Source organism: Budorcas taxicolor, chromosome 6, assembly GCF_023091745.1.
Source record: "Budorcas taxicolor isolate Tak-1 chromosome 6, Takin1.1, whole genome shotgun sequence".
Classification (NCBI taxonomy): domain Eukaryota; kingdom Metazoa; phylum Chordata; class Mammalia; order Artiodactyla; family Bovidae; genus Budorcas; species Budorcas taxicolor.
In genome coordinates this window covers 26,184,557-26,212,431 of record NC_068915.1, presented here as the reverse complement: position 1 = coordinate 26,212,431, position 27,875 = coordinate 26,184,557, and the positions used below count along the sequence as shown (strand labels likewise).

At 42.4% G+C, this 27,875-nt stretch overlaps 1 protein-coding gene across 1 annotated transcript in view; it reads left to right on the top strand.

Moving 5' to 3' along the window:
* The first annotated feature begins 1,238 nt into the window (after positions 1–1,238).
* METAP1 (methionyl aminopeptidase 1) overlaps positions 1,239–27,875 on the top strand; it is a 56,690-nt gene continuing 30,053 nt past the window's right edge. The window contains exons 1-2 of the mRNA XM_052641897.1: positions 1,239–1,375; positions 24,389–24,440. Coding sequence (XP_052497857.1) covers positions 1,262–1,375; positions 24,389–24,440 — 166 coding nt within the window. The 5' untranslated portion in view covers positions 1,239–1,261. The remainder of the gene's footprint in view (positions 1,376–24,388; positions 24,441–27,875) is intronic.

Below are 27,875 nucleotides of genomic sequence, written 5' to 3'. Positions count from 1 at the left end.
AGCGTCTGTCTACAATGTTTCTTTGCTCTCAACTGTGCAGTTGGGCACATGAACTTGCACTACCAAGTTGATGATCAGTAAATACTAGTCCCTCTCTCCTCTCTCGTGAGAGAACCATACTCAAGTACCAATTAGAAAACGGCAGACCTGGGATGTAGCCGAAGAGACTTAGGTTTGCATTAGATGTCCTCTAAGTGAAAGTGAAGTCACTCAGTCGTGTCCGACTCTTTGCGGTCCCATAGACTGTAGCCTACCAGGCTCCGCTGTCCATGGGATTGGCAATAGTACTGGAGTGGACTGCCATTTCCTTCTCCAGTGGATCTTCCCAACCCAGGGCTCGAACCCGGGTCTCCCGCATTGTAGATAGACGCTTTACTGGCTGAGCCACCAGGGAAGTCTTAACGGGTGACCTCTAAAGCTTCTTTGAATTCTGACATTTCATGATCAACACAATCTTCCCCTATTTACCTCTTAAACAATCAACTGGTATAATACAAAAAAATGTATTGAATATTCAGGAGTTGTGTTACTATCACTAGCCTGTACTTTGCTAATGGAGAGGGAGTGGTGTGAAAAATAAGAGGGCACGAGGGAAAACTGACACAAAACCCAGCACACTTCTTCATTAACAGATTCTGGGCTTCCTTTCTTTGTGAATGAGCGGCGGTCCTTAGGCCTCAAAGCAGACACCATCCGCGAGAAACAGAACTTAAAAATGGAGTTACTTTCCTTTTCCAAGGAGCTGCCGGGTGGACCAACACAGAAGAGTGGAGCGTCCTTTCCAACGGCCTGAGTATGGCAGACGTTCAAGACCCTGGGATCCAGTCAGTAGGCGACAACTGGGGATTTCTCATTAGGCACCGAGAGGGCCTTTCCTAGTCGGCCGAGCATGGCCTCCTCCTCCGGGCGCTGGCTCGCGGCAGGTAGCAGCGCGAACGCACAGAGAGGCCGAGGGCTAGGCCAGGTACCCTTGCGGCTACCACGTGCCCACTGGCGGCCGAGAGGCTGGGGGCCTCGGATGAGGGGCGGGGCGAAGGCCACGGGGCGGGGCCAGCTGCTCGCGCGGGGCGGGGGCGGGGCGCGCAGCGTGTTCTGGGCAGGCCCGGCGCTCCTCCTCCTCCTCCCGCGCCCAGGCCCGGCGGTCCGAGCTCCTCCCCCGGCTCGGCCTCTCTCCCCTCCCCGGCCCTCCCTCTGCCCAGCCGTTCCTCCCTCCCTCCTCCCCTTCTTCCTCGGCGAGGCGCTCCTCCAGTAGCCAGGCAGCATGGCGGCGGTGGAGACGCGTGTGTGCGAGACGGACGGTTGCAGCAGCGAGGCCAAGCTCCAGTGCCCCACCTGCATCAAGCTGGGCATCCAGGGCTCGTACTTCTGCTCGCAGGTAGACTCCCGCTTCCCCCGCGGCCCCGCCGCCGCCTCCCTCCCCTCTCCGCTTTGCCCTCGCGGCCGGTCGGGACACGCTCCTCCTCTTCCCCGGGCGGGCTCGCCGGCCGCTCTTCCTCCTCCGCCTAGTCTGCCGCGCCGCCGGCCCCTCTCTCCTCCCGGGGATCTGAGGCCCCTCCGGACCCCGGCCGCTTGGGGCGCCCGCGGGGGTGGGGGCGCGGGCGCGCTGCCTTGTGGGCTGGGGGCGGAAGCGAACTTGCCCCGGGTCTACCCGACCGCCCCTAGGGCGCCGCGTTTAGGAGCCAGTTCTCAACGCTCATCTTCTGGCCGGGCTGGGGCTGCCAGGTGTGCTGGCTACGCGGGACAGGTGGGATCGCCGGGGAAAGGGCCAGCCCCGGTTGTGCGAGTCGCCACAGCTGCAGCTCCTGGCGGGGCTCTGGTCTTGGTCGGTGGGGGCTGTAGTCACTCTGGTCCTACGGGATTGGGCGTCGGAAGAGACCCGCTGGGCTTGGGGAAGGGTTACCTGGGACGGTGGGGACTCTGAGAGGGGCAATGCTAGCTCCAGCCCCACCCACCTCTGTCCCTAGGTTTTACTACCGCACATTGACACTTAAGCAACTTTGGAGTTGCGGATGGAGAGGGAGCTGTGTAATTCATTCTTTTCCTTTGGCACTCAGAATTATTGATTTACAAAACCGTAAGGTAACAGTATGAGTCACCGCAGATTAACTGAACTTCCCACTGAGCGAAAAAGACAGTTCCATTAAGGATTATGCTTTAAGGCCGTATTTTAACAAGTTTTGTGCAGTGGAGCAAAGCCAGCATTGAATGGTGTCCGGACTGAAACGTGTGCTGGTGTTTGTTTACTGAAGAGCCCTAGTGTTCCGGCTGCATTTAGACGCTCAGAGTTTTGGCCTGGCAGCATTTGTATGGCTTTTAGTTACAATCCAGTTTTGTTGAAGAGAGGTACGGGAATATTCAGGTACGAAATTGGTAGTGTCCTGAGGGGAGGAGAGCATGCACAGAGAGTCTAAAGGCACCGACAGGGCCCTGTCCTTGCCATTGACTGAGATCTTGAACTGGTCAAGTTTATCTTTCTGAGCTTCAGTCCCACCGCTGTACAGACGGGAAGATGAAGTTTTTACTAATGTATTTCCCAAGGTTGTTCTGAGACCCAAATTATCCAATGAATGTGAAATCTTAATAAAACAAAGGTAGTATTTTTTAAGGTTGGCAGTAGGGCGTAACACATATATATGTGTATATATACACAAATGAATAGAAGGAAAACATATGAGCAATAAACACAAATATAACTTTCAGATATAAAATGTGTAAACATAAAGCTGTATGTGAAATGAAGATGTAAATAAAATCCCGGAGATCCAGCACTTGTAAGATAAGCCATTGTAAAAGATCCTAGCAATGTTGTATAGGTCTTGTTTTCAGATAGGATATGATCCTTGACCTTGTTAGTATCATTTGGAAAAAGTTACACTTGGAGAAGTGTTGCTATTTCTAAAAATAGCACTGGGACTTCTCAACATGCTGAACCTGATCTGAGTCCTTTTGTTTCTTTAAAATAATTTTCAAATTCTGTGATTTGTTGAGGCCTGTGTGGGACTTAAAAAAGTCCAGTAGTTTGTTTTTGAAAATCATGTACTCTGAGTAGAATAATGTGGTGTTTTATGTTTTGCTTAAATTTAGTTGTCGTTTTGTAATGTTAAATGAAATAATATGTATAGACACTTGTTGAAATTCTGAAAAGATGCTGTGAAACTATAGTCATCAAGGATAGGTGATACTCTCCTAGGCATGTATTATTTAGTAGAAAGGACATTGGCTCATTGGGGTTTTTGGGAACATGCCAACACATTTGTGAAAACACGCAGGGTATATTTAGTACAGTAGGTATTTCATGTTAGATTCTGCAGGTATTTCTTGTTCCATTGTTATGCCTGTAGTCAAATATATCCTGACTGATGCTTCAAGCTCTCTCTCTTCATTCCTGTTGCTTCCTTTAGTCAGTTTTTAAAATTTCTCACCAGTTTCTCTTAGTTCATTTCTCTACTGTAGTTTCCCACTTTGCAAGTAAACACTCACACACACACTCACACTCACACACAAATCAAAGGAACAAAACCTTTCGTGCAAAAGTTATTTTTCCCCTAGCGTAGCGGTCTGACAGGGAGGCCTGGCGTGCAGCGATTCATGGGGTCGCAAAGAATCGGACTAGACCGAGCGACTGAACTGAACTGATAGCAGTCTGACTGTGTTTCTCCCCCACCTATAATGAATAGAATTGCCATTGCTTGCAGGATTCTAGCCCATAGTCAGGGCATCTCTTCTGAGTCCAGCTTCTCTTGCTTTAACCAGAGTCTGTATTTATACTTGTTCCTTTAACACAGAGTATCACCTGTCTTCTAAAATCACAGATGTTCTTTCAGTCCCAGCTTGAGACCTTGCTCAATCACTAAGCCAATTTCCACATTTATGATGAAACTGGGGCTTCTCCTTGCCACTTCTCTGATCATCTTCACTAGCAGTGGTCAGTCTTTTCTCTTCTCCTTGCTTTTGTGGTCCCCAGGCTGATTGTCTGACCAGCTTGTCTTTGGGAATAAACTGTGAACAGAACTACAAGAGAACAGAAATAAGCCTTTTCCGGTTATCCTGTCACACCACCTTATTTCCTTTATAACATTTTATACAGTCTGATCATTTGATTTTTGTTTATCTGTCTTTCAGTCAGAAGGTGAGCATCACGAATAAACTCACTGCCCTCTGCTCATTTCTCAACACAATGCTCTGCATGTAATAGGTGGTCAATAAATGCTTGAGTCAAAAGGCAGAATAAAGAGGTGCATTCATGCATGTGCAGTTGTGTCCGACTCTGGGACCCCATAGAGGAGCAACCCTCCAGGCTCCTCTGTCCATGGAATTTTCCAGGCAAGAAAACTGAAGTAGGTTGCCATTTCCTCCTCCAGGGGATCTTCCCAACCCAGGGATGGAACCCTCATCTCATGTATTGGCAGGTAGATTCTTTACCACTGAGCCACCGGGGAAGCCAGAATAAAGAGGTAAACTGCCACAACTGAATCGCAATTCTGTTACTTACTAGCTGTGTGCTTTAGGCAGGCAACCTTTGTTTTTTGTTATAGCCTTTTATTTTTTAACATTAATTATATTATTTTTGTTTGCTGAGTCTTTGTTGCCACACAACAGCTTTTTGTAGTTAGGGCAAGTGGGCATCTCATTGCAGTGGCTTCTCTAGTTGCAGAGCACTGGGTTTAGGGCACCCAGGCTTTGGTAGTTGCGGCATGCAGGCTCAGGAGTTGCGGCTCCCGGGCTCTAGAGCACAGACTCAGTAGTTATGCGCTGGGCTTAGCTGCTCTGTGGCTTTTGGAATCTTCCTGGACCAGGGATCGAACCCATTTCTCGTGCATTGGCAGTTGGATTCTCGTCCACTGTACCACCAGGGAGGTCCTGTTTCAGCCTTTTAAAATGGGGCTTTGAATAGGACCAACCTCAGGGTTTGTATGTATTAATAAAACACTAGGCATAGCAATACATTTAATCAATGTTAGCTCTTTTTATCGTTGTACTGTATTTATGCTTAAGAAGATAGAAATGCTTTTACTTAAGATGCTAAATTTTAAGACACATTTTGGTCTATTTCACTTGAAATTGAGCTTTACAGGAGTTTGTGATGTTTCATGGTATTTCTTTGTAGCTCTATCCGTCTTATTCAGTAGTAGTTGACGAGGTTTAATAGTAGCTTGGTAGTTTACTCATAGTCCCAAAGAGTTTGTAAGAGTTTTTTGAGGAAGGAGGCTGTGCTGTACTCATTTTTGTATTTCTCGTAAGTACCTTGTACACAGTAAGCACTCAGTTCACTAAATGAAAGAAAAAAGGTCATTAGGCCTGAGAAGGAAAGGCAAAGAGCAGTCAAGCCCTTAGTGAACACCCCAGGGCAGATGCTATCTTGACTGTAGTTTAAAGGATCTGCAGAGAAGGACCTGAGTGATTTGCAGCCCTTCATAAGGCATAAGCACTTAAAGGGAAGAAGCCTGGGTTTGGAGTCTTACCTGGGTTTTTTGCGACCGTGTCCTTGGGTAGGTTGTGTCCTGTTTTAGAAGAGAGGGCTAATGATGCACCCTCCCTAGAGTTGAGGTGACGGTGAGTGAGAGCGTGCAAAGCGCCTCAACACTGTGTTTAGTGAATAGTGTTGTTGCACATGCCCTGTGTCTACTACCATTGCAGCTAGCCATAAGGAAGGTTTAAAATGTTTGAGGAGGAGCCTTATTTGTTATGAACATTTTGAACATTCTTGGAATAGGTTCTTTCAAAGACGTAGTGGCCATGTAAAGTGACTGCCTGAGTCTTCAGTAAGAAAATGCGTGGGTGAGCATCTCGTATGTTGGAGTCGAAAAGTGAGGAAGGATTCGCACTTCGAGTATGTAGGTCTTTGAAATGTAGCCCTGTCCTCTAAAACGCTTTCTCCTTGGATAACAAAGTTCCTGACATTTCTAGGGATTTTCTTAAAATTCCTTATATTACCTCACACTATTTCTAGATATTGCTGTAAGATAGCAATATCTAGTTGTAATTTTTTTTTTCTTAAAAATAACTTTTATTGTAGAAAAATTAGAAAATACAGGTGAAAGGTTGCTTGGTGATCATTTCTGTAAGTCTTTTGATGGGTAGTCTTACAAACATTTATGTATTCCTATATATACTCATGTGCATATACTTGTATGCATTTTTATCAAAATGGCTAATCATATACATAATCTTAGGGAATTTGCTCTCTTTTATGTCTTAAGTAATACATTTGGAATGTGTGTAATGGCTCTATTTACATTATCCTTTGTAATGGCTGACTAATATTTAATGTGATAGATGTATTGTCCTGTATTTACTCATGTATGGTTGAGTTTACTTTCTTTTTAATTTTTTAGCTGCCGTTTAACTGCTTTTCAGTAAACGTTCTTGTGAAATTTTAAATCATTTTGATTACTTGAGAGTATAGAGTAATGGTGGGGCTGGTATATAAACCAAGGAGTGAACCCACCTTGAGGTGCTGGTAGTTCTCACAGTGTAGTTAATGGATTATTACTAGTTTGAGAACTAGTTTGAGAACCTGGTGGTGGATGGAGATCTCCTTTTACTGACATGCTTGTATTATAAATGCTTATGTAGGAGTTTTGGCATGAATTATATTTTTATTGTAGAACTTGTAAAAAGCAAACATCATTTGGTTGGTAGGTAATCAAAAGTTTAACCAATCTTTAACTCCTAGTTACTGTTTTAGAGATTGAAGGGCTATTGGAAGTAGATATGAGCTTATACTGTTCATATAGTTTGTGACAGAAGTGTTAGTCACTTATTTTTTTCTTCCTTTTTTTTGGTGAGTCTTTTCCAGGTTTGGCATACTTGCACAATTTTTAGTTTGGTCTTAGTTAATTTGGTGGGGATGACAGACACATAAGCCCGTGGCTAAACACATATGCAGCTCTAGACAGGAGGGAGAAGCAGTAGCGTGGGTGGCTCCTCCTGTATAAATGAGGAGTTGTCTCTGGCATTAATAGGAAATCCACTTAGTAGATGCAACATGGGCAGGAACATGCTATAGAGCAACCGTTGAGATTCTCTCCATGTTAAAGTTCTAATGAAACAAAATATAGATATAGCCATCCTCTCTGCTGGATCCTGAACCTTTCTTGACTCAGTTTTAACATGAAGCATGTGCTTATTCATGCTTTGGCAGCTCAATAATTATAAGTCTTTTTTTTTTTTCTTCTTTTGATTGGTATCAGCCTTGGGTCTTATTTTGAATAAAGAACAGTTTAACACACTCTGTAAGCTAGGTCCGCCTTTCTCAGTGTGTGTATTTAGCTGCAATAGTTGAACGTGGGACAGGGACTTCCGAAACGTCCTCTCAACTATTCATTGCAAATGATTTTTCTTTTTGTGCACTGTTCACAGTAGCTAAGTTGTGGAAACAACATGGATAGATAAATGGATAAATAAAATGTGGCATAAACGTATAATGGAATACTAGGCAGTTTTAACAAAGAAGGAAATTTTGCAGTGTGCCACAACATGAATGATTCTGGAGGACTTTGTGCTGAGAGAAATTAGCCAATCATCAAAAGTGATTCCACTTAACACGAGGTACCTGAAATTGTTAAATTCATAGGCTCAAAGAGTGGAATGGGTGAAGGGGGAAATAGGGAGTTAGTAATCAACAGGCATTTAAGTTCAGTCCTGCAGATGGAGAAGCTCTAGGGATCTGTTCTTTACCATCAGACCTGTATTGACACTTAAAATTATTAAGAGGATAGGTCTCATGTTAAGGTGTTCTGGCTATTTTTTTTTTTTTTTCCAGTAACCTGTCTGTTTTATAGCCAGGTTCAGTGGGGACTTCTTTCTGATATACCAGAGCTCTGTGGTGTCTTTTGGAAGGCATTCCTAAAATCCCTGTCATGGGGTCTGCTATTGTGGCCATTTTCTAGGCCATAGGCTCAGGCCTCTAAAGAGTGGGTAGGGTATAAGTGAGATTTTGTGACTTTAGCAATTTTCTTATCACAAAGTGGCAGGCAACAGAGATGTCTCCATCTCTGTTGAGACTTGTATTAATTGGTCCTGCCTTGATAAAAGGTGCAAAAGGGCAACCCTTTGCATCAGATTCTGAAGGTTGCCCTGCCTTATCAATCGAGCCACGAGCTCAAATCATTCAGTAAAATAGATAAATTGTAAGTGCCAGTAGGTTTTAGATGTGACATAATTTTTTTTTCCCCCCCTCTCTGACTGGGCATTTATTTTCTTACTGATTATTTCACTAACTGGTACTAGTGATGGGCTTTAACTATTTGAATACTGATAACCTTGCATAGTTCACTACTAAAATGTAGAGGAAAATATAAATGGAGGTGTTATGTGATTTAGTACTGCTTTTGAATTGAGGTTTTTAAGTACCTTAAAGTCAGGATCTGTACTTTTTTTAGAAAACTCATTTGTTTTTATTAGATGTTGAATAGACTAGAAAACTAACAGTAAGTCAACCATAGTATCTAAAGAAACATGGTACAGTAAATGCCTCTGTACTTAACCACTTGAATTATTAAAAAGAATATATTAATGAAGCAAGTAAAACCAGAAAGCACTTATGTGTCCCTCACCCTAGAGATACTCCCTGTTCTGAGCTGCCTTTATCATTCATTTGCTTTTCCATGTATTTGATTCCTTAGATAATGCCTTGTTTCGTTTTGGTGTTTTTGAAGGTTTTATAAATCACTGCACGTATTCTTCTGCAACTTGCTTTCTTTATATTCTGTTCTTGAGATTCACCCTTGTTGCGTCTCACTCTAGTTCTTCATTTTCATTGCTGTATAGTATTTGTGAATTAATGTATCAGTTTATTCATTCCTTTGTTGATGGGAATTTGGGTTCTAGGTTTTTACTATTATAAACAGTACTGCTCTAGACATTCTTGTACCTGGCTCCTGATGCCTATGTGCAAGAGTTTCTCTTGGGTATACCACCAGGAGACAAGTTCTTGGGTCATGGGATATGTATGTGTTCAGCTCTGTTTTGACTGAGCCAGATTTTTTTCCAGTGTGATTGTGTTTTTTCTCCCATCAGGAGAAACTTTATATTGTTCCATATCCTAGCTGGGACTTTACCTTAATAGACATTTTGGTTTTTGCCTGTTGTGTTACTTATGAATAATAATGTTTGTTGGGCTATTTTTGCATGTGCAAACCTGCTAAAATTTACTATTCTCAGGAGGCTTACGGTAACTTGTATGGACAGTTCAGTTCAGTCGCTCAGTTGTGTCTGACTCTTTGCAACCCCATGAATTGCAGCACGCCAGGCCTCCCTGTCCATCACCAACTCCCGGAGTTCACTTAAGTCGGCGATGCCATGCAGCCATCTCATCTTCTGTCGTCTCCATCTCCTGCTTTCAATCTTTCCCAGCATCAGAGTCTTTTCCAATGTGTCAGCTCTTCTCATGAGGTGGCCAAAGTATTGGAGTTTCAGCTTTAGCATCATTCCTTCCAAAGAAATCCCAGGCCTGATCTCCTTTAGAATGGACTGGTTGGATCTCCTTGAAGTCCAAGGGACTCTCAAGAGTCTTCTCCAACACCACAGTTCAAAAGCGTTAATTCTTTGGCGCTCAGCTTTCTTCACAGTCCAACTCTCACATCCATACATGACCACTGGAAAAACCATAGCCTTGACTAGACAGACCTTTGTTGGCAAAGTAATGTCTCTGCTTTTCAATATACTATCTAGGTTGGTCATAACTTTTCTTCCAAGGAGTAAGTGTCTTTTAATTTCATGGCTGCAGTCACCATCTGCAGTGATTTTGGAGCCCCAGAAAATAAAGTCTGCCACTGTTTCCACTCTTTCCCCATCTATTTGCCATGAAGTGGTGGAACCAGATGCCATGATCTTAGTTTTCTGAATGTTGAGCTTTAAGCCAACTTTTTCACTCTCCTCTTTCACTTTCATCAAAAGGCTTTTTAGTTCCTCTTCACTTTCTGCTATAAGGGTGGTGTCATTTGCATATCTGAGGTTATTGCTGTTTCTCCCGGCAATCTTGATTCCAGCTTGTGCTTCTTCCAGCCCAGCGTTTCTCATGAGGTAGTCTGCATAGAAGTTAAATAAGCAGGGTGACAATATACAGCCTTGGCGTACTCCTTTTCCTATTTGGAACCAGTATGTTGTTCCATATCCAGTTCTAACTGTTGCTTCCTGACCTGCATACAGATTTCTCAAGAGGCGGGTCAGGTGGTCTGGTATTCCCATCTCTTAGAATTTTCCACAGCTTATTGTGATCCACACAGTCAAAGGCTTTGGCATAGTCAATAAAGCAGAAATAGAAGTTTTTCTGGAACTCTCTTGCTTTCTTGATGATCCAGCAGATGTTGGCAATTTGATCTCTGGTTCCTCTGCCTTTTCGAAAACCAGCTTGAACATCTGGAAGTTCACGGTTCATGTATTGCTGAAGCCTGGCTTGGAGAATTTTGAGCATTTCTTTACTAGCGTGTGAGATGAGTGCAATTGTGCGGTACTTTGAGCATTCTTTGGCATTGCCTTTCTTTGGGGTTGGAATGACAACTGACCTTTTCCAGTCCTGTGGCCACTGCTGAGTTTTCCAAATTTGCTGACATCTTGAGTGCAGCACTTTCACAGCATCATCTTTCAGGATTTGAAACAGCTCAGCTGGAATTCCATCACCTCCACTAGCTTTGTTCATAGTGATGCTTTCTAAGGCCCACTTGACTTCATGTTCCAGGATGTCTGGCTCTAGGTGAATGAACACACCATCATGATTATCTTGGTCGTGAAGATCTTTTTTGTACAGTTCTGTGTATTCTTGCCACCTCTTCTTAATGATATCTTCTGCTTCTGTTAGGTCCATACCATTTCTGTCCTTTATTGAGCGCATCTGTGCATGAAATGTTCCCTTGGTATCTCTTAATTTTCTTGAAGAGATCTCTAGTCTTTCCTATTCTGTTGTTTTCCTCTTAAAAAAAAAAAGTTAATTGACCTGGAGATGCTAAGTGAAAGTTATAGACAAGGAATTTTTTCTTTTAATTATTTTATAACTTGATTGAATCTCCTTAGCTTTTTATTGTGATGATTTTCAAACATAGAAAAGTTTAAAGAAAAGTCTTATAACGAATTGCAGTATACCATCACTTACATTGCAGAAGGAAGTGGCAACCCACTCCAGTATTCTTGCCTGGAGAATCCCAGGGACAGAGTAGCCTGGTGGGTGCCGTCTGTGGGGTCGCACCGAGTCAGACACGACTGAGGTGACTTAGCAGCAGCCTAGCAGTCACCCACATACTTTGCTCTAATTGCTCTATTTATGAGTTTTTATGTGCATTGCGTTTGTATATGTATTCGTTGAAAATTTTTGAGTCACAGACAACGTGACACGTTACCCATTCATTACATGGTTACATGTGATCATCTTCAGCATGTATTTTCTAATGACAGGGATATTCTTTCTTACTTATTAATACAGTATCATGATTACATGTAAGAATATTGCCAAGAATTCCCTAATATCTTCTAGTAGCCAATGCTATTTGCATTTATCAATTATCTCCTAAACGTCTTCAGTAGTTGTGTTTTTGGTTAATTTTTGGAACCAAGATCCTTTCAAAGCTGACAAGCAGCGTGTGGTTGTTACATTTCTTAGTCTTAGTGTAGAACAGTCCTTTCATCTTTATGTTCATGATGCTGGCTTTTTGAGGAGACTAGTCACTTGCTGAGTGCACACATTCTTGGTTATCTGATTATTTCCTTGTAGTGTCTTTAAGCTGTTCTTTTATCCCCTGTCTGTTCTGTCAGGATTCACTTGACAGGACTCGTGAGTGATGCTGCGTGCTTCATATTCTATCACATCAGGAGGCGCTCCTAAATGTGATCACGTGCTTAGGAGGTGCTGCTCGCTCGCTGTACATTTCTCACTTTGTAATTAACTACCTACTGTAGCGCCTTTGAAGGACAGTGGGTTCTGTGTCCTTTTGACCTTCCTCCAGTAGTCTCTGATTGTTCCCTAGCTCTCTGGCCCAAGACAAACAAAGTTTACCTTGTAGCTTCCCTGTCCCAAATCTGGAGTCCAGCCTGTCTCCAAGGAGCCCTTGTTTCTGGTAGGAAGGTCTTTAGAAATCTAGTTCTGCCTGCTCAGTACGCTCCATACTGAGCCACTGACTGGAGTCCCTGCCTCGAGAAGAAGGGTACTGACATCTTCAAGGAAGTTTGCTGATGGCTCTGGAGGACACAAATAAAACTGCTGATGGGCAGTTTTTCAAAGCAGCATAGTAAAAAGGTGCAAAACAGTATAGTTAAGGTCCTAGAAGGCCTCCTGAAGGAGGGGTTAAGAAATGGATTTGAGTACACTGAAGAAAATAAATAAAAAGGTAAGTAAAAAGGTGTCTGTTAGTGAGGAGGAGAGAACATTCTCTCCAGGGCAAGGATGTTTATGGAAGTAGGAGCAAGCCGAGGCATGTGTGTTACAGCAAGTAACCACAGCCTTGCAGTGGTGAAGAGTCTGAGTACAGAAATATAAGGAAATAAAATGATTGTTAGCAGGGCCAGAGACTTTGTGTTCCACTGAGTATATTTTTTTTGAATGTAAATACCTCCATTTGTTTTTTTGTTATAAAAAGCAGTGCATGATCTTTGCATAAATTTAAAACAGAAGTGTTTAAAGTGAAAGCTGTGTCATGATCGTATCCTAAGAGTATGTTACAGTTTGGTTTATTATCTTTTCAGACTTTTATATATTTATTACATAGAGGTTAAGAGCATGGAAACTGTCTCAAGAAAGCATGCATTTAAAACCGGGCTTTGCTGTTAATTAGCTGTGTGGGTTTTTTTTAACGTGTTAATTTTTCTGTGCTTCAGTTTTCTCATCTGTTAAATAGGAAATAATAGAATGTACCCTGCAGAGTTGTGAGGATTAACGGTTGGCGCATATAGTACTGCCTAAATCAGTGTTTGGCATATGGTCAGCATTCATGTGTTACTTGTTTTTATGTTTTTGAAACAAAACAGAATCATTGTTCTGTATGACATACAGCTTTGTAACTTAACTTATTTAAAAATGAATTTCTTTTTTCTACAGGTAAAGAACACATAGAGACATTACCATCCTAACCATTTTTATGGGTACTTTTCAGTGGTATTTGTTATATTTGCATTGCTGTAGAACATATCTCAAGAACTTCTTTAATCTTGCAGAACTGAAACAGCTCATTAAACAGCTCTCTTTTGCTTGCTCCACCCAGCCCTGATAACCACCGTTCTGCTGTACTTGTGGAGAACAGCATGAGTATTTTAAAAGAAACATTTTCCAGGTGATTTGAGGGCCTATTCAGTACTGAAGACCGTACTACCCCATATCAGCTCCTAAAACTTGGTAGACATCTCTTGGTGTTAAAGAAAAAGTGGGATAAAAACTTTACCATTCTAGTTTCAGTAGGTACTCTGCAGCCAGGGCTTTGGTGCAGTGAAATAGGTGGAAAGCAGGGTGGTGAGACAAGCGCTGTCAGGAGTGCTGAGAAACTGCATGTGCCCTGTTAGGCATTGGCTGGGATGGGTGCGGTGGGGACGCTTTATGAAGGCAACATTTGTAACACACTGAAGGGATAGGTTAAAGCTTGTGAGGACAAGATGTGAATGTGAGTGTCAGGAACAGATAGACGAGGTCGGGCAAGGGAAAGGACAGTGTGGTATTCTCTGGGGGAACTCTCACCCTAGTTTAGTTAGGTTGTTGGTACATTTTTCAGAGATAAGGAAGGAAAGGTTGCTCAGGTAAGAGTCAGAGGTTGGTTCTTCATGGTGTGGAGAATAACTCACTCAAGGGTTTTGAGTGGTCCTAGTCAGGTAAAGACGGAGAAGGCAGTGGCACCCCACTCCAGTGATCTTGCCTGGAAAATCCCATGGACGGAGGAGCCTGGTAGGCTGCAGTCCATGGGGTCGCTAAGAGTTGGATACAACTGAGCGACTTCACTTTCACTTTTTACTTTCATGCATTGGAGAAGGAAATGGCAACCCACTCCAGTGTTCTTGCCTGGAGAATCCCAGGGACAGGGGAGCCTGGTGGGCTGCCATCTGTGGGCTCGCACAGAGTCGGGCACGACTGAAGTGACTTAGCAGCAGCAGTCAGGTAAAGAAATGGGAGAAGAATGAGACTGTGGTCTAAGGAAGGAACACTGTTCAGTCTTCAGGAGTTACTAGGAGGTACAGAATGTACTTGATGCTGTCAGGGGTTTTGAAGACTGTGCCCTTGTTACTTCATGGCCTCAGCAAGTAAGAGGACGGCGGCTGTCTTGAGAGGTATTTATTATGAATACTTTGGTTCCTTCATTTCCTCAAATATTCATATATTTTGAAATACAAGTCTTTAGCTAGGTAAGCTGTTTTGTGAGACAGTTCCTAGTTTATTTAATGAGAATAATCCTATTAGTCCTCTTATTTAAAAGGTGAGATTTGATGTAGGTCTCACAAACCAAGTACAAAACACTCTGAAATCCTCTAAGAAAATACAGGGCTATTTATTTGAATAGCTGCTTTTCAGTGAATGTGATGGATTTCAGCATGTTTATTAATAGTTGATGATCGCGACATTGAAATTTTAATTGGGAGAGAAATTGACATGGTTTGGCATTGATCCAGTGCACTGTAAGCTGCTTTAGAACACCAGGTAGTCTGAAAAATGTAAAACATGTTGTGCTTTTTTAGGAGTAAGTTGATAATCTTGTTAGGTTTATTTTTTTCTCCCCGAAATAGAATCAAGGAGGGTTATTTCTAAATCTTGGCAGTTTTTCCATAGCTATGACTTTTTAGAATAGATATGAAAAGAAACTAGTTTACCATGAATACTTAAGGTGGGAACCAAAACGTAATGTGTTGTTCTTTGCACATCATCTTGGGCTTTTTACTTTCCCCAGTATGAAGTGACAATCAAGGAGAAGCATTTTGAAATATGGTTCCTTTAAAAAACTTGCATTGCTTTCAGGTTGTTCACAGTTTACTAGAGAATCAAATTAAGAGTGATCACCATGAAATAGACTATTAATTGAATTGTAGAGGCAGTAAATGCCAAAGGGTTTAGAGGATGTGTCATTTCTCACTGGGGGACAGGAAGAGTTTTACAGAAAAAGTTGCATTTAGAATCATTTGTTGTTATCTTCTGAACTCTTGAAGGAAAGTATGGTTTGAATGGAGGGGAGGAGGGCATCTGATTATTGAAGCTTAATTGCTCTGAAAGATAAGATATGTATGAAATTGGGCATAGGTCAGAGTGGTACCACCTCCCTGCTCCTGTCCCAGTCAGAGCCCCTCTTTTTCTGTTTAAAGAAAACACTGAAGAGTTCTAGATTTCTTTTTACAGGAGTTCTGTGATCAGTAGGGGTAAAAAGCAAAACTTGGCACCGACTCGGATACACTCCAGATGGCATGCATTTGCAGTTAGAATAAAAAATTCTTTGTTTATTTAAAATTCAAGAAGATTTGATGATTGAATTTTTGGATGTTGTCATGTTGTAAATAACATTACCTTCTGAGGGGAGAAACTTGGAACAGTCAACAAATAATGGTGAATGTGTAGATGTGCCCACTGTAAGAGGTGAGTCACAGAACGACAACGTTAGGAAGGATGTGAGACGGATGTGAAAAGAAAGAATAACGTGATTGTCTTTGCTGATGCCTGCCTGAGAAGCCTTGTTCACCATAAGGTGACATCCCCCAGGAAGAGGTTGAAAGAGGCGAGCTGTGTATTTTGGCCACTGGGGGGGATACCCAGTTGTGGAGCCAAGAGTAGGCTGTCCAGTTGGTCACACTGTGAGCAGAAAGTATAAACACATTGCCTTAATGCTGTATTAATTGGTTTAAATCTACTTTAAGTGACAAGATGCCTTAACTCAGAAAACAATTTGTCTTTTAGATAGAATCTTCCTGCAGCTGGAAAACGGCATTCATTCAACTTAAAATACTGGCTGTAGAAAAGGAACCTAAATATATGTGCACTGGACATTGTAGAGATTATGCCAGTTACTATGTATTCAATATGGCTTTGATTCTTGAAAACATGCATATGGCTTAGAAACAAATATTCTAATTCCAGGTGTCTCTTAACCTAGGGTTAGTTTTTCCATTTTTATTTTTCCAGTCTTACTGAGGAATAATCGACAGAACACTGAGTAAGTTTAAGGCGTTGTTGTACAGTCACTGTGTCGCGTCCGACTCTTTGTGAGCCCATGGACTGTAACCCGCCAGACTCCTCTGTCCGTGGGATTCTGACTGTGTGGGTTGCCATACCCTTCTCCAGGGGATCTTCCCAACCCAGGGATTGAACCCAGGTCCTCTGCTTTGGCAGGCGGCACTGGGGGAGCCCACTAAGGTATACAGCATCATAATTAGACATTGTATATTTTGTGAAACAGTAAGTTCAGTTATCGTTCATCACCTCACAGTTTCAGTTTTTTTCCCTTGTGATGAGAACTTTTTAAACAACTGTCAAATATGCAATATTGTTACTACACTCATCATGTTGTATGTTATATCCCCAGAATTTGGTTTTCTTTCCACCACTTTAAACTGATTATTTTGGCATTCAGTTCCATATCTCTGAAACACACGGTTATCTTCCTCTGTCTTGATTATTTGGTTTTAGGCCTTGTCACTAGGTTTCCTGCGATGGAAGAAGAGAGTTTGGCAGTTACGCTCCTCACCTGCCATGTGGCTCTCTTCTGACTTGTAAAGTGGTTTTGAGTCATGTGGTCTTCTCCAGGGGGATCTTTCCGACCCAGGGATCAAACCCGGGTCTCCTGCATCCCAGGCAGAGCTTTAACCTCTGAACCGCCAGGGAAGCTCATATAGTCTACTTGCCACTTCATAGGTGCGTGACCTTGGGCAGGTCATTCAGTGTGGCTCAACTTTTCTCATCAGTAAAATGAGTACTGTGTAAATAGTATCTACTTCATAGGATTAGGACTTAACACATGTAAAGTAGTTGGAATAGTGACTAGCACATAGTAGGCTCTACATAAGTGTTATGAATTATTAATATGGTATAATTACTTTTCCTCTTTGTACAACTCCATTCACTTAGCTTTCTATGTCGTGAGTCCCCCTACATATGAACCTTGGAAAGTTGCAAACTTTCAAAGATGGGAACGTGTGTTTGCATGTCCAGCTGTGTTTACATTCATGTGTCTGGTGTACATTGTCATGTGCATCCTCTACAGGAGGCTATGGTTTGGTTTACTTTACTGTAAAGTACTGTTGCCATGCGACATGAGCAGATTACTAATGAAGACCTGATGGAGTCGGAGGCCCAGAGAAAGGACCAGGAGAGACAAGATGAAGAGGAAACTGCAGAACCAAAGAGATTCACAACGTGGGAAATGGCAAGGGGATTTTCTTTATTTGATGAGGCGCTGTTAGTTTTTGAGGCATAGGAGCCAAACGAAGAAGGGTACATGAAGGTTGCAGACTGCCATCCAGTGCTTCGGATTATCTGTGATGATAAACAGAAAGAGCTACTGCCTAGACATCGCTGGATTGTAGTTTTAAGAGAGTAGATAGAACTGAAAACATCAAGGAGCCAGCACCTGTGCCATCCATGTCAAGCATGTGTGAAATTGCAGCTTCCCTCCGTGCTGTGCTGGCGACCCTTCCCCTCTGCCTTCTCCCACCGCCTCTCCCTCCTCCAGTCAGTACCTCTTGTCCGTTTGCTCAGTGCCCGCCCCTGTGTGCCAGCTGTTGTACTGTACTACTGTACTTTTCAAGGTACTGTGCTATAAGATTTAAAATGATTTTTTTAAAATTTTTTGTGTTTGTTTTTTATGTATTATTTATGTGAAAAGTATTATAATCCTGTTACAGTACGGTACTGCATAGCCGATTGTGTTAGTTGGGTGCTTGGGCTAACTATTGTACTCACAAACATGCTCTTGGAACGGAACTTGTTTGTATATAGGGGACTTGCTGTAATCTGTAGACGTTTTGTAGATAATCTTTATCAAGCTGAGGAAATTCTCTTCTAGTTTACTGAGAGTTTTTATTATGAGTGGTGGTTGATTTTTGTTTCCACCTATATTGTGGATTTTTGTTTCATCTTGCACTTATGTTACCTTCTGCTTTATGTATTTTGAAGCTCTGTTGATATATACAATTTAAACTGTTATATCATCTTAGTTATTCGGCCTTTTAAAAAAAATCATTATGTAATTTTCCTCTTTATCCTTAGTAATTTTCTTTGTTGTTGTCATACTGGTCCTGAGGCTCTGTTTTTTATTTACTTACCTTTTAAACCTTTTCTGTGTTCACATGGGATCGTTTCTTTGGTCTCTGAAGCTCACTGAGTTTTCCTCTGTCATCTCCATCATGCTGCTGGGTGCTGCTGCTGTGCTTAGTCCGTCAGTCGGGTCTGACTCCTTCTTTGTAACCCCTTGGGCTGAAGCTCGCCAGGCTCCTCTATCCATGGAATTCTTCAGGCAAGAATACTGGAGTGGGTAGCCTTTCCCTCCTCGAGGGTATCTTCCCAACCGAGGGACGGAACCCAGGTCTCCCGCATTGCAGGCAGATTCTTCATCAGCTGAGCCACCAGGAAAGTCCATGCCACTGAATATATCCAGTTAATTTTTTATTTTAGCTATTGTATTTTTTGGTTTTAAAATTTTCATTTGGCTTTTCTGTATATCTTTGCGAATATTTTCTTTTTTCCCATTGATATGAGTGTTTCTGGTTGATTGTTGGAGCGTTTTAATAATAGCTGCTTTAAATTCTGTCAGTTAATGCCAACATTGGTGTCAGCTTAGCACTGGTGTCTGTTGACTCACTTCCCTTATAAATTGAGATTGTCTTGGTTCTTCATATGCTGGATAATTTTAGGTTGTATCCTGTGGAAAGTTTTGCATATTATGAAATCTTGAGTCTTGTTTAAATCGTGTGGAGAATGTTGATATTTTAAGTTTTAGCTGGCTACTAACTAATCTGGTTAGATTCAGCCTGCAAGTCCTAACCTGCCTTCTTTGGTTCCAGTGTCAGTTCAGTTTTCAAAGCCTTTGCAGCGCCGTTCACATCTGTCCCTGAGGCCTGCATGATGGTCTCTGTTAGTTCTGCTCTCTCACACATCAGTAGTTTGTATTATGAACAACGTGATGGGGTCACTTTAGGGAGCTCCTTCCTTGGGAATGCTCGTTTTTGGTCCCCTGGCCAGAAAGCTGGGGTTGTAGGGACCTACCTTTGCTGTCCGTCACGACTGTGGCTTTGTCTGGGCCGAATGGCAGGAGGACACAGACAGAAGGAAGTGGAGGGTCTGGCCCCATGCTGTCTGGATGGCAGGACAGACAGAAGGAAGTGGAGGGTCTGGCCCCATGCTGTCTGGATGGCAGGACAGACAGAAGGAAGTGGAGGGTCTGGCCCCATGCTGTCTGGATGGCAGGACAGACAGAAGGAAGTGGAGGGTCTGGCCCCATGCTGTCTGGGCTGCAGCTTCACTGATGAGAGAAGAGAAGAGACGCCTGCTGCTCAGCGCTTTGGCTCCTGCATGCTCCTGTTGTGGGTTGCCCCAGGGTCCCTTGGGGTTTGGGGTGTGAGAGGACAGGGATGAGAAGAGAAGGTGGGCTGTACTCCGAGCACTAGGGGTTCCCTTTTTTGCTCCTTGAGCCAGAATTGGAGGGCGTCTGGACCACTCTGTGTGCCCTGGTGGTCGCCTCTGTGATGCTCCTGGTGATTTTGGTGGGGGAGGACGGTAAACTCATCGCCAGCTCAGCGGCTCCTCAGACAGCCGTGCCACACGTTCTGCCTGGGCTCTGGAGCTCCACGAAGTCCGTGAGTCTGGCTTTTGTCTCCTTTGCAGCATGGCTCCTGCTGTCTCTGCTCAGTGCTTTTCTGTGGCCATGCGCCTGGCTGGCGGGATCTTAGACCCCTGGCCAGGAATGGAACCTGACCCACGGCCGTGAACGCGCTGAGTCCCAACCACTGGACCACTACGGAGTTCCCAAGCTCAGTGTTTTTTAAGTTAAAAAAAAAAAACCCAAACCTGCCTTCCTATTTGCTTTTGTGTCTGCACAGCCTATAACTCCGCCGAAGGTTAGTCACAGGTTGTGCTCACACCCCTTGAACTGGCAGGCTGTTTGTTGTTTTGGTGTTCTTTGCTGTTTTGGCTGGAAAGCCTGTTCAAACTTGAGGTTGTTCCCGCTCTTGGATCCCCTTCCATGATGTGCAGGTTCCCTGAACAGTGATGCTGGGCTGTGCCTAGTCGCTCAGTTGTTTCCGACTCTGCGACCCCGTGGACTGTAGCCCACCAGCCTCCTCCTGGGATTCTCCATGCAGGAAGACTGGAGTGGGTTGCCATGCCCTCCTCCAGGGAATCTTCCCAACCCAGGGTCAAACCCAGGTCTCCTACACTGTGAGCGGATTCTTTACCGACTGAGCCATGAGGGAAGCCGGAACGGTGATGCTCATTAGCTACAAAACCCACGGTCATCACTAGCTGCCTAATGGCCATAAGTTTTCATCAGCTAAGAATTCAGGGCAGCGTTGATGGACACATTGAAGGTATATAGGTGTACCGTCTTTTCAAATTCCAAACTTAAATTGCTTTTAAAAATAATAAAATGGATAATAATTAGAATTGAGCATTTGTTATTGACCACACATTTTTACACAGTTTTCCCTACGATATAGTTGAGGAAAGTGGGACTTAGAGATATTAAGGTTTTTTTCCCTCTATGTTGTACAGCTTATAAGTGATCAAGCTAGGGTACAGTTCTGACCTCAGAGTGCATGATTTTTGCCACTGCCTGAAACTTAGTTTAGAAAATCATGTGTTTTAAGTTGTTCCTACTTATAAGCCCTTTATGAAGTATGTATTATCCTTAGTAATAAGTAGGCGGTGGCAGTGGATTTTTGTAACATTTTAAATGCTGCTTTTACCTCTTCTCTCTGATGTTCTTTCCCCCTCCCTTTCTTGATTTAAATTGGTATGTAAACTTCTGTGTTCTCTAAATTGAATCAGTTGAGATAGAGATGTTATTTTATTTAAGGAAATATGCGTCAGCTTCTGTGAGAGTAAAAAAAGATGCTGGGTGAGGCAAAAGTATTTTGTTCACATAACCTATTTAGAAAAGCTTTATAAATAGGTTGTATCAGGTTGCCAATTATATAAAGGAAGATCTTATTTTGTAATTTTGATATGCATAAATTTAGTTACCACAGATTAGTTAAAACTAGTCTCCCAACCACACGGGTAATGACATGAAGTAAATGAGACTTTACCGCTAGCTGTTCATTCCACCTGACCTGCCTGTTGAGAAATCTGTATGCAGGTCAGGAAGCAACAGTTAGAACTGGACATGAAACAACAGACTGGTTCCAAATAGGAAAAGGAGTACGTCAAGGCTGTATATTGTCACCCTGCTTATTTAAGTTATATGCAGAGTACATCATGAGAAACGCTGGACTGGAAGAAGCACAAGCTGGAATCAAGATTGCCGGGAGAAATATCAATAACCTCAGATATGCAGATGACACCACCCTTAATGGCAGAAAGTTAAGAGGAACTAAAAAGCCTCTTGATGAAAGTGAAAGAGGAGAGTGAAAAAGTTGGTTTAAAGCTCAACATTCAGAAAACGAAGATCATGGCATCTGGTCCCATTACTTCATGGGAAATAGATGGGGAAAGAGTGGAAACAGTGTCAGACTTTATTTTTTGGGGCTCCAAAATCACTGCAGATGGTGATTGCAGCCATGAAATTAAAAGACACTTACTCCTTGGAAGGAAAGTTATGACCAACCTAGATAGTATACTCAAATGAAGAGACATTACTTTGCCAACAAAGGTCCATCTAGTCAAGGCTATGGTTTTTCCAGTAGTCATGTATGGATGTGAGAATTGGACTGTGAAGAAAGCTGAGCACCGAAGAATTGATGCTTTTGAAGTGTGGTGTTGGAGAAGACTCTTGAGAGTCCCTTGGACTTCAAGGAGATCCAACCAGTCCATTCTGAAGGAGATCAGCCCTGGGATTTCTTTGGAAGGAATGATGCTAAAGCTGAAACTCCAGTACTTTGTCCACCTCATGCGAAGAGTTGATTCATTGGAAAAGAGTCTGATGCTGGGAGGGATTGAGGGCAGGAGGAGAAGGGGACGACCGAGGATGAGATGGCTGGATGGCATCACTGACTCGATGGACATGAGTCTGAGTGAACTCCGGGAGATGGTGATGGACAGGGAGGCCTGGCGTGCTGTGATTCATGGGGTCGCAAAGAGTCGGACACGACTGAGCGACTGAACTGAACTGAACTGAACTGATTCATTCCTCAGATGACCTCGGAAATCACAGCCCTGCATCTTGATTAGTGAGTGGCCAGCCCCTCTCATTTTTTCAAGCCTGCCAGTGATTGGTCCCTGGGCATCTGTCACGTGGTTCTCTTGTAGACAGCAGGGCCTTGTAGTTGCCTAGCTTTCTTGTTCTCCAGTGATAAACTTACATGACACTTTACAAAAATGAACCATTGAAAGAGGGAGTTGGCTAAGAAGAAAATGCAACAAGGAAACGTTAGGTGTTAGTGCTGGATGTGAAACCTAAGTGGAATATAAATGGAATTGTAGAAGAAATAGCTGGCTGTGGGGATGTTGACACTGAATGAATGCCCACCAATCAATACCCACCATTCTAGAGACTCTAGACATGCAGTCAGAGGAACTCAGAAACAGGCTGGTTATTATAAATGAGGAAAATGGTTGTGATGAAAAGAATCAATGATATCTTCGGGGAAGGAACATCAATAAGAACTTTACATTAAAGGAACTCGCAGAGATATTGAAAGTGCAAAGGAAAAAATTTGGAAGGTATTGCAAACCTCGAAAGTATACCAAGCATGAAAAAGATGCTCACTCCATCTGCTGAGTTATTCAGTGAGAAGGCACACAGATTCAGATTAGTCCTTATCAGTTTTCTTTTCAACATCTTATTTATTTTTAATTGAAAGATAATGTTTTACGGTATTGTGTTGTTTTCTGCTGTACATCTGATGTTTTTGAATAAAGTAAAATACTCTAATTATCAACATATCTAATATTTTAAGTTACAGTATACTAAACAAAATTTTCAGTTTCCTGTATATTTATAACCTAGAGTAAGAGAGTTTTTAATATTTTGGCAAAAAGTTTTGAAGGTCATGGAACAATTTAAAATTTTCCTGTTGATTTTGAAGATTGGTTTTTACGTTTACAGATTGTACAATGGTTTTTAATGGTTCTACACTACTGTGCATAGCAAGGATTGCCTCTATTAAAAGCCAGTGTTTTGGAGTTTTTCAGAACCATTCTGTGTACTAACAGGAGTTTTAATTTTGGTTTTGTTGATGGAGATCAGGGATGCATAACCAAGCTGTCATCAGGTTGTTCTTTGTTTAAAACCCTTCAATGGCTTTCGTTATCATTAGAATAGAGCAGACTCTTCAACGTGATCCGATCCCTGCCTCTGTCTTTAGTTCTTGTGTGCTAGCACTGTGTATTTTCCTTTTTAGCCCTTAGGACTTAAGAAAATGAAAGTGTTAGTTGCCCAGTTGTGTCTGACTCTCTGTGACCCCATGGACTGTAGCCCACCAGGCTCCTCTTTCCACAGAAGTGTCTGGAATAGAATACTGGAGTGGGTTGCCATTTCCTCCTCCAGGAGATCTTCTGGACCCAGGGATTGAACCTGGGTTTCCTGTGTTGCAGACAGATTCTTTACCATCCGTGCCACCAAGGAAGGCTTCCATAGGATCAAACGATGTATTTAATTGTGTAATTAGCCATGTAATATTTGTGTCCAATGGACCTATATTGTTTACTACCAAATGCCCAGCACCTGGGTACATATAAACATATGCATACATGTCCATTCATTCATATCAATATACAGTGCATGTTATACCCGCAGGGCACTCTGTACATTATATGTGCATAGATATATTTTTTCCTGTGGAGAAGAATGGTTACTTTCCCAAGATTCTCAAAGAATTCAGTGGTCTGAAAAAGTAGAATATTGCACTATAGGAATTGATACAGTGAAATGAATACTCAGCCTAGATGGTATCATTAAACATTAAAGATGTTCACTTTCCAGTCTCAAACTGCATTTGAATATTTGGACATATAAGGTATTATATATAGCCCTGAACAAACATTTAAAATTACTGCATTGTCTGTAGAACATAAAATTCATTTTAAAAATGGTTATCTGTGTTGGGATATACTAACATAGTGGTGATATATGATGAACTGGGAATCAAACTACTATAAATCATGGAGGAATCTGCAAATTTTTCCTTATTTTGTTTTTCCTCCTAGTGTGTGATTGTTCCACTGGTTCAGGATTCTTTTCAAATACTTCAAAATAATTTGATAACATAAAATTGAAATATAACTATGACTAAAATGTTTCCAATTAAAGAAAGTGACACAGATTTTCATGTTTGTTCTTTTTAGGAGTGTTTTAAAGGAAGTTGGGCAACTCACAAGTTACTGCATAAGAAAGCAAGTAAGTAAAGTTACGCATCTCTATACTATTTTTCATAGAAGTGACTTCTTGCAGAAGACAGAAATTCTCCCAGCTCTGTAAGTGTGTATTTGAATGTTCTGACAGTATATAATCCCAGAGGCTAGAATTAGGACAATTTTGTGCTTTGCGGTATTCAATCCTGTAAGTAAAATGTGACTGAGTAATACCTTTGTTAATCTTGTATTGCATATGTACCATGGAAACATGAGATGGTTGCTACGATAGTTGGATTGGCTTGAGCAGTACCAAAGAATGTCCTGATTTGGCGTCTGGCGCCATCTCTCTCCTGTGCGTAAAGCATTTGCGTGTTGCAGGCAGGGGCACAGGAGCTCCATTTAATCAGATTGTTTTTGTTGTTGCCTAGTGTCACTCCAGTACTCTTGCCTGGAAAATCCCATGGATGGAGGAGCCTGGTGGGCTGTAGTCCGTGGGGTCCCTAGGAGTCAGACACGACTGAGCGACTTCACTTTCACTTTTCACTTTCATGCATTGGAGAAGGAAATGGCAACCCACTCCAGTATTCTTGCCTGGAGAATCCCAGGGACAGAGGAGCCTGGTGGGCTGCCGTCTATGCAGTCACACAGAGTCGGACACGACTGAAGCGACTTAGCAGCAGCAGCAGCAGTGTCAATTTCAATAGCTTTGTCTAACTCAGAATTGTATCACTTTGTTTTTTTGGTGTTTTAATGTTGTTACTTGTAGCCTGATGTTTAATTTTCTTTTTTGAAGTTCCTTTGTGAAACACCACAAATTGAAACTATTGGCTACTTTTTTAGCTATTGCTGTCAGCCACACTGATCTATCACTGATTCAAGTCATCTTTCCTGCCTTGGCGACTCATCCTATAAATTTAAGCCTTTAGGGTGGCTAGCTCAAGACAACTCATCACAGTTACTTGAACATTGACAAGGGCTTTTTGTTCTTATAGCATTGCCATCCTCATGGATGAAGGACTGGCAGACAGTACATGGTTCTTGGTATAAGGTTTCTTTTTCAAATTAACTGATTTTGCAGTATTTTTAGTTCATCTACTTTATATTTTTAAGGAGTTTGCTGATTTAGTAAAGTTTGGTAGATTGTTTTATATTTATATACCTTCAAAATCTCATTGAGATCAATTTAACCACCATTTGAAGGAAAAGGAAATAAAAATTTAAAAAGACATTCTGTGGTTATATAAAGTGAAGTCTGCATTTAGTGCAAGTGCTAAGGCTATTGTGGGAGGAAATCTGGTTAAAGATGAGGAAAAGTGATTGTGAGTAAATGAGTTTAAAAAAACATAAATGACAGGATTTGTTACCTCAAAGGATAGAGATAGGTTTAAATATGCCACTTTATTTTATTTACTCATTCTTTAAATACTGTGCATCAGATGTGTTAGGTAATTTTAGAGCTCTTTGAGCCAATTACTAACATTTTATTACCCAGGAACTTCTGGAGGAAGGCATGGCAACCCACTCCAGTATTCTTGCCTTAAGAATCCCACGGACAGAGAAGCCTGGCGGGCTGCAGTCCCTGGGGTCACAGAGAGTCGGACGTGAGTGAGCAACTTAGCGTGCACGCAGGCACCCGGGAGCGTAAAGCATAGGGAACTGAAGGATCAAGGTGGAAGAGTATGCTACTGAAAGGACTTGAAATGAGTCTCTTCTTCAGGTGTTTGCCAGCTCATTGAAGTGTGCCTGTTTCTTCAATATTGGGTTTCTGAAGATAGAACTATTTTATTATGACTTATGCTACAAGACAGTTAAACAGCTGGTGTTCCCTAAGTGATTTTTACTGTATTGGACTGAAACTACTTGTATTTTATGTATATCTCTGGAGTTTAGTATGATGCCATGTTTCAGATTGTGCCCTCTTGGATCTGATGGGATTAGGTTCACTGGGTGAGCCTAATAGTCTTAATCCCTTTGGGTGGTGTTGGGTAGAGTCAGCCCTCAGCTGGCCAGTCCTGTGTTTTTCACACCCTAATAACCATAGTGGGTGACAGTCTAAGAGGAGGGGATGGTGTGGGGAAAGATGATCTCCAGAGCTAAGAAGAGTATTGAGAAAGGGAATAGGGGAAAAAAAGAAATAAGAGGTAGGGTTGGGCTGGGAAGCAACCAGGGTGGCTTAAAAGATAGCTCCTTAGTCCAAGAAATTATAGTGAGATAACGTAGCAAATAGTTATGTGTACTGATCTCTAATTAAAGATGACTGATTTGTATTTATGTTCATGTGGTGTATTGGTTTGTAGTTTGCTTTTATATCTTTGACTGGATCTGGCGTTAGAGTAATCCTGGACTCATAAAATGGGAAATGTCTCCTCCCCTTCTTTTTTCTGGAAGAGGTTGTGTAGTATTGATATTATTTCTTCTGAAAATGTTTGCTGCTGCTGCTGAGTCGCTTCAGTTGTGTCCGACTCTGTGCGACCCCATAGACGGTAGCCTACCAGGCTCCCCTGTCCCTGGGATTCTCCAGGCAAGAACACTGGAGTGGGTTGCCATTTTCTTCTCCAGTGCATGAAAGTGAAAGGGAAGTCGCTCAGTCGTGTCCGACTCTTCACGACCCCATGGACTGCAGCTTACCAGGCTCCTCCGCCCATGGGATTTTCCAGGCAAGAGTGCTGGAGTGGGGTGCCATTGCCTTCTCCAGAAAATGTTTGCTAGAGTTTGCTAATGAAATAGTTTGCACTTGCAGGAGTTTTCTTGGTTGCAGAAGTTAATGAGGCCTTAGGAAAGTTCCAAGTGTGAGTTAAAGAGCAACATTTATTTTTCATGTGTCCTAGGGAAGAAGACCACTTGGCTGTAACATCTTGAAAAGCCTGTAATGCTGATGCTTGGGTGTATTTTTCCTATGCATACCTACTGCCAGAGTTTACATAGTATTAGCATTTGGCTTTGGTCTGATCTGTGTAAGTTGTAGCACTTCATATCTCAATACTGTATTAGTGTACACTTTTACACTTAGCACTGACACACTCAGTTTCTTTGTCGCTGATTTTCCTAAAGTAAAAAGGTGGATGTGTTTGACAAGTGTCTTTCGGATAGCCAAAAATGTGATATAAAAACTCACTTAAAAAAAGAGACTCTCTATGGGAATTCTCTGGCGGTCCAGCCGGACACAGTGCTTTTGCTGCCGTGGTTCAGTCCCTGGCTGGGGAACTAAGATCCCCACAAGCCACGTGGCGCAGCCGGAACAAACCAACCACCTCTAAATAACACTTTTTCTTCTACTCTACTGCCCTTCCAAGCTAGTGTGCTTGAGTTTTAGACTGTACAGGGAAGAGGTTAGGTAATATTTCAGAACTGGTTGCAGCAAGCTTTGTGAGCATGGGTTACTCTAAGCCTTACCTCCAAACTACCGAAATCATGGGTTTGTTGTGAGGGTTAAATGGGCAGTAATTAGTAAGTGCTCAGCAGCCATTTATCGGGAGAA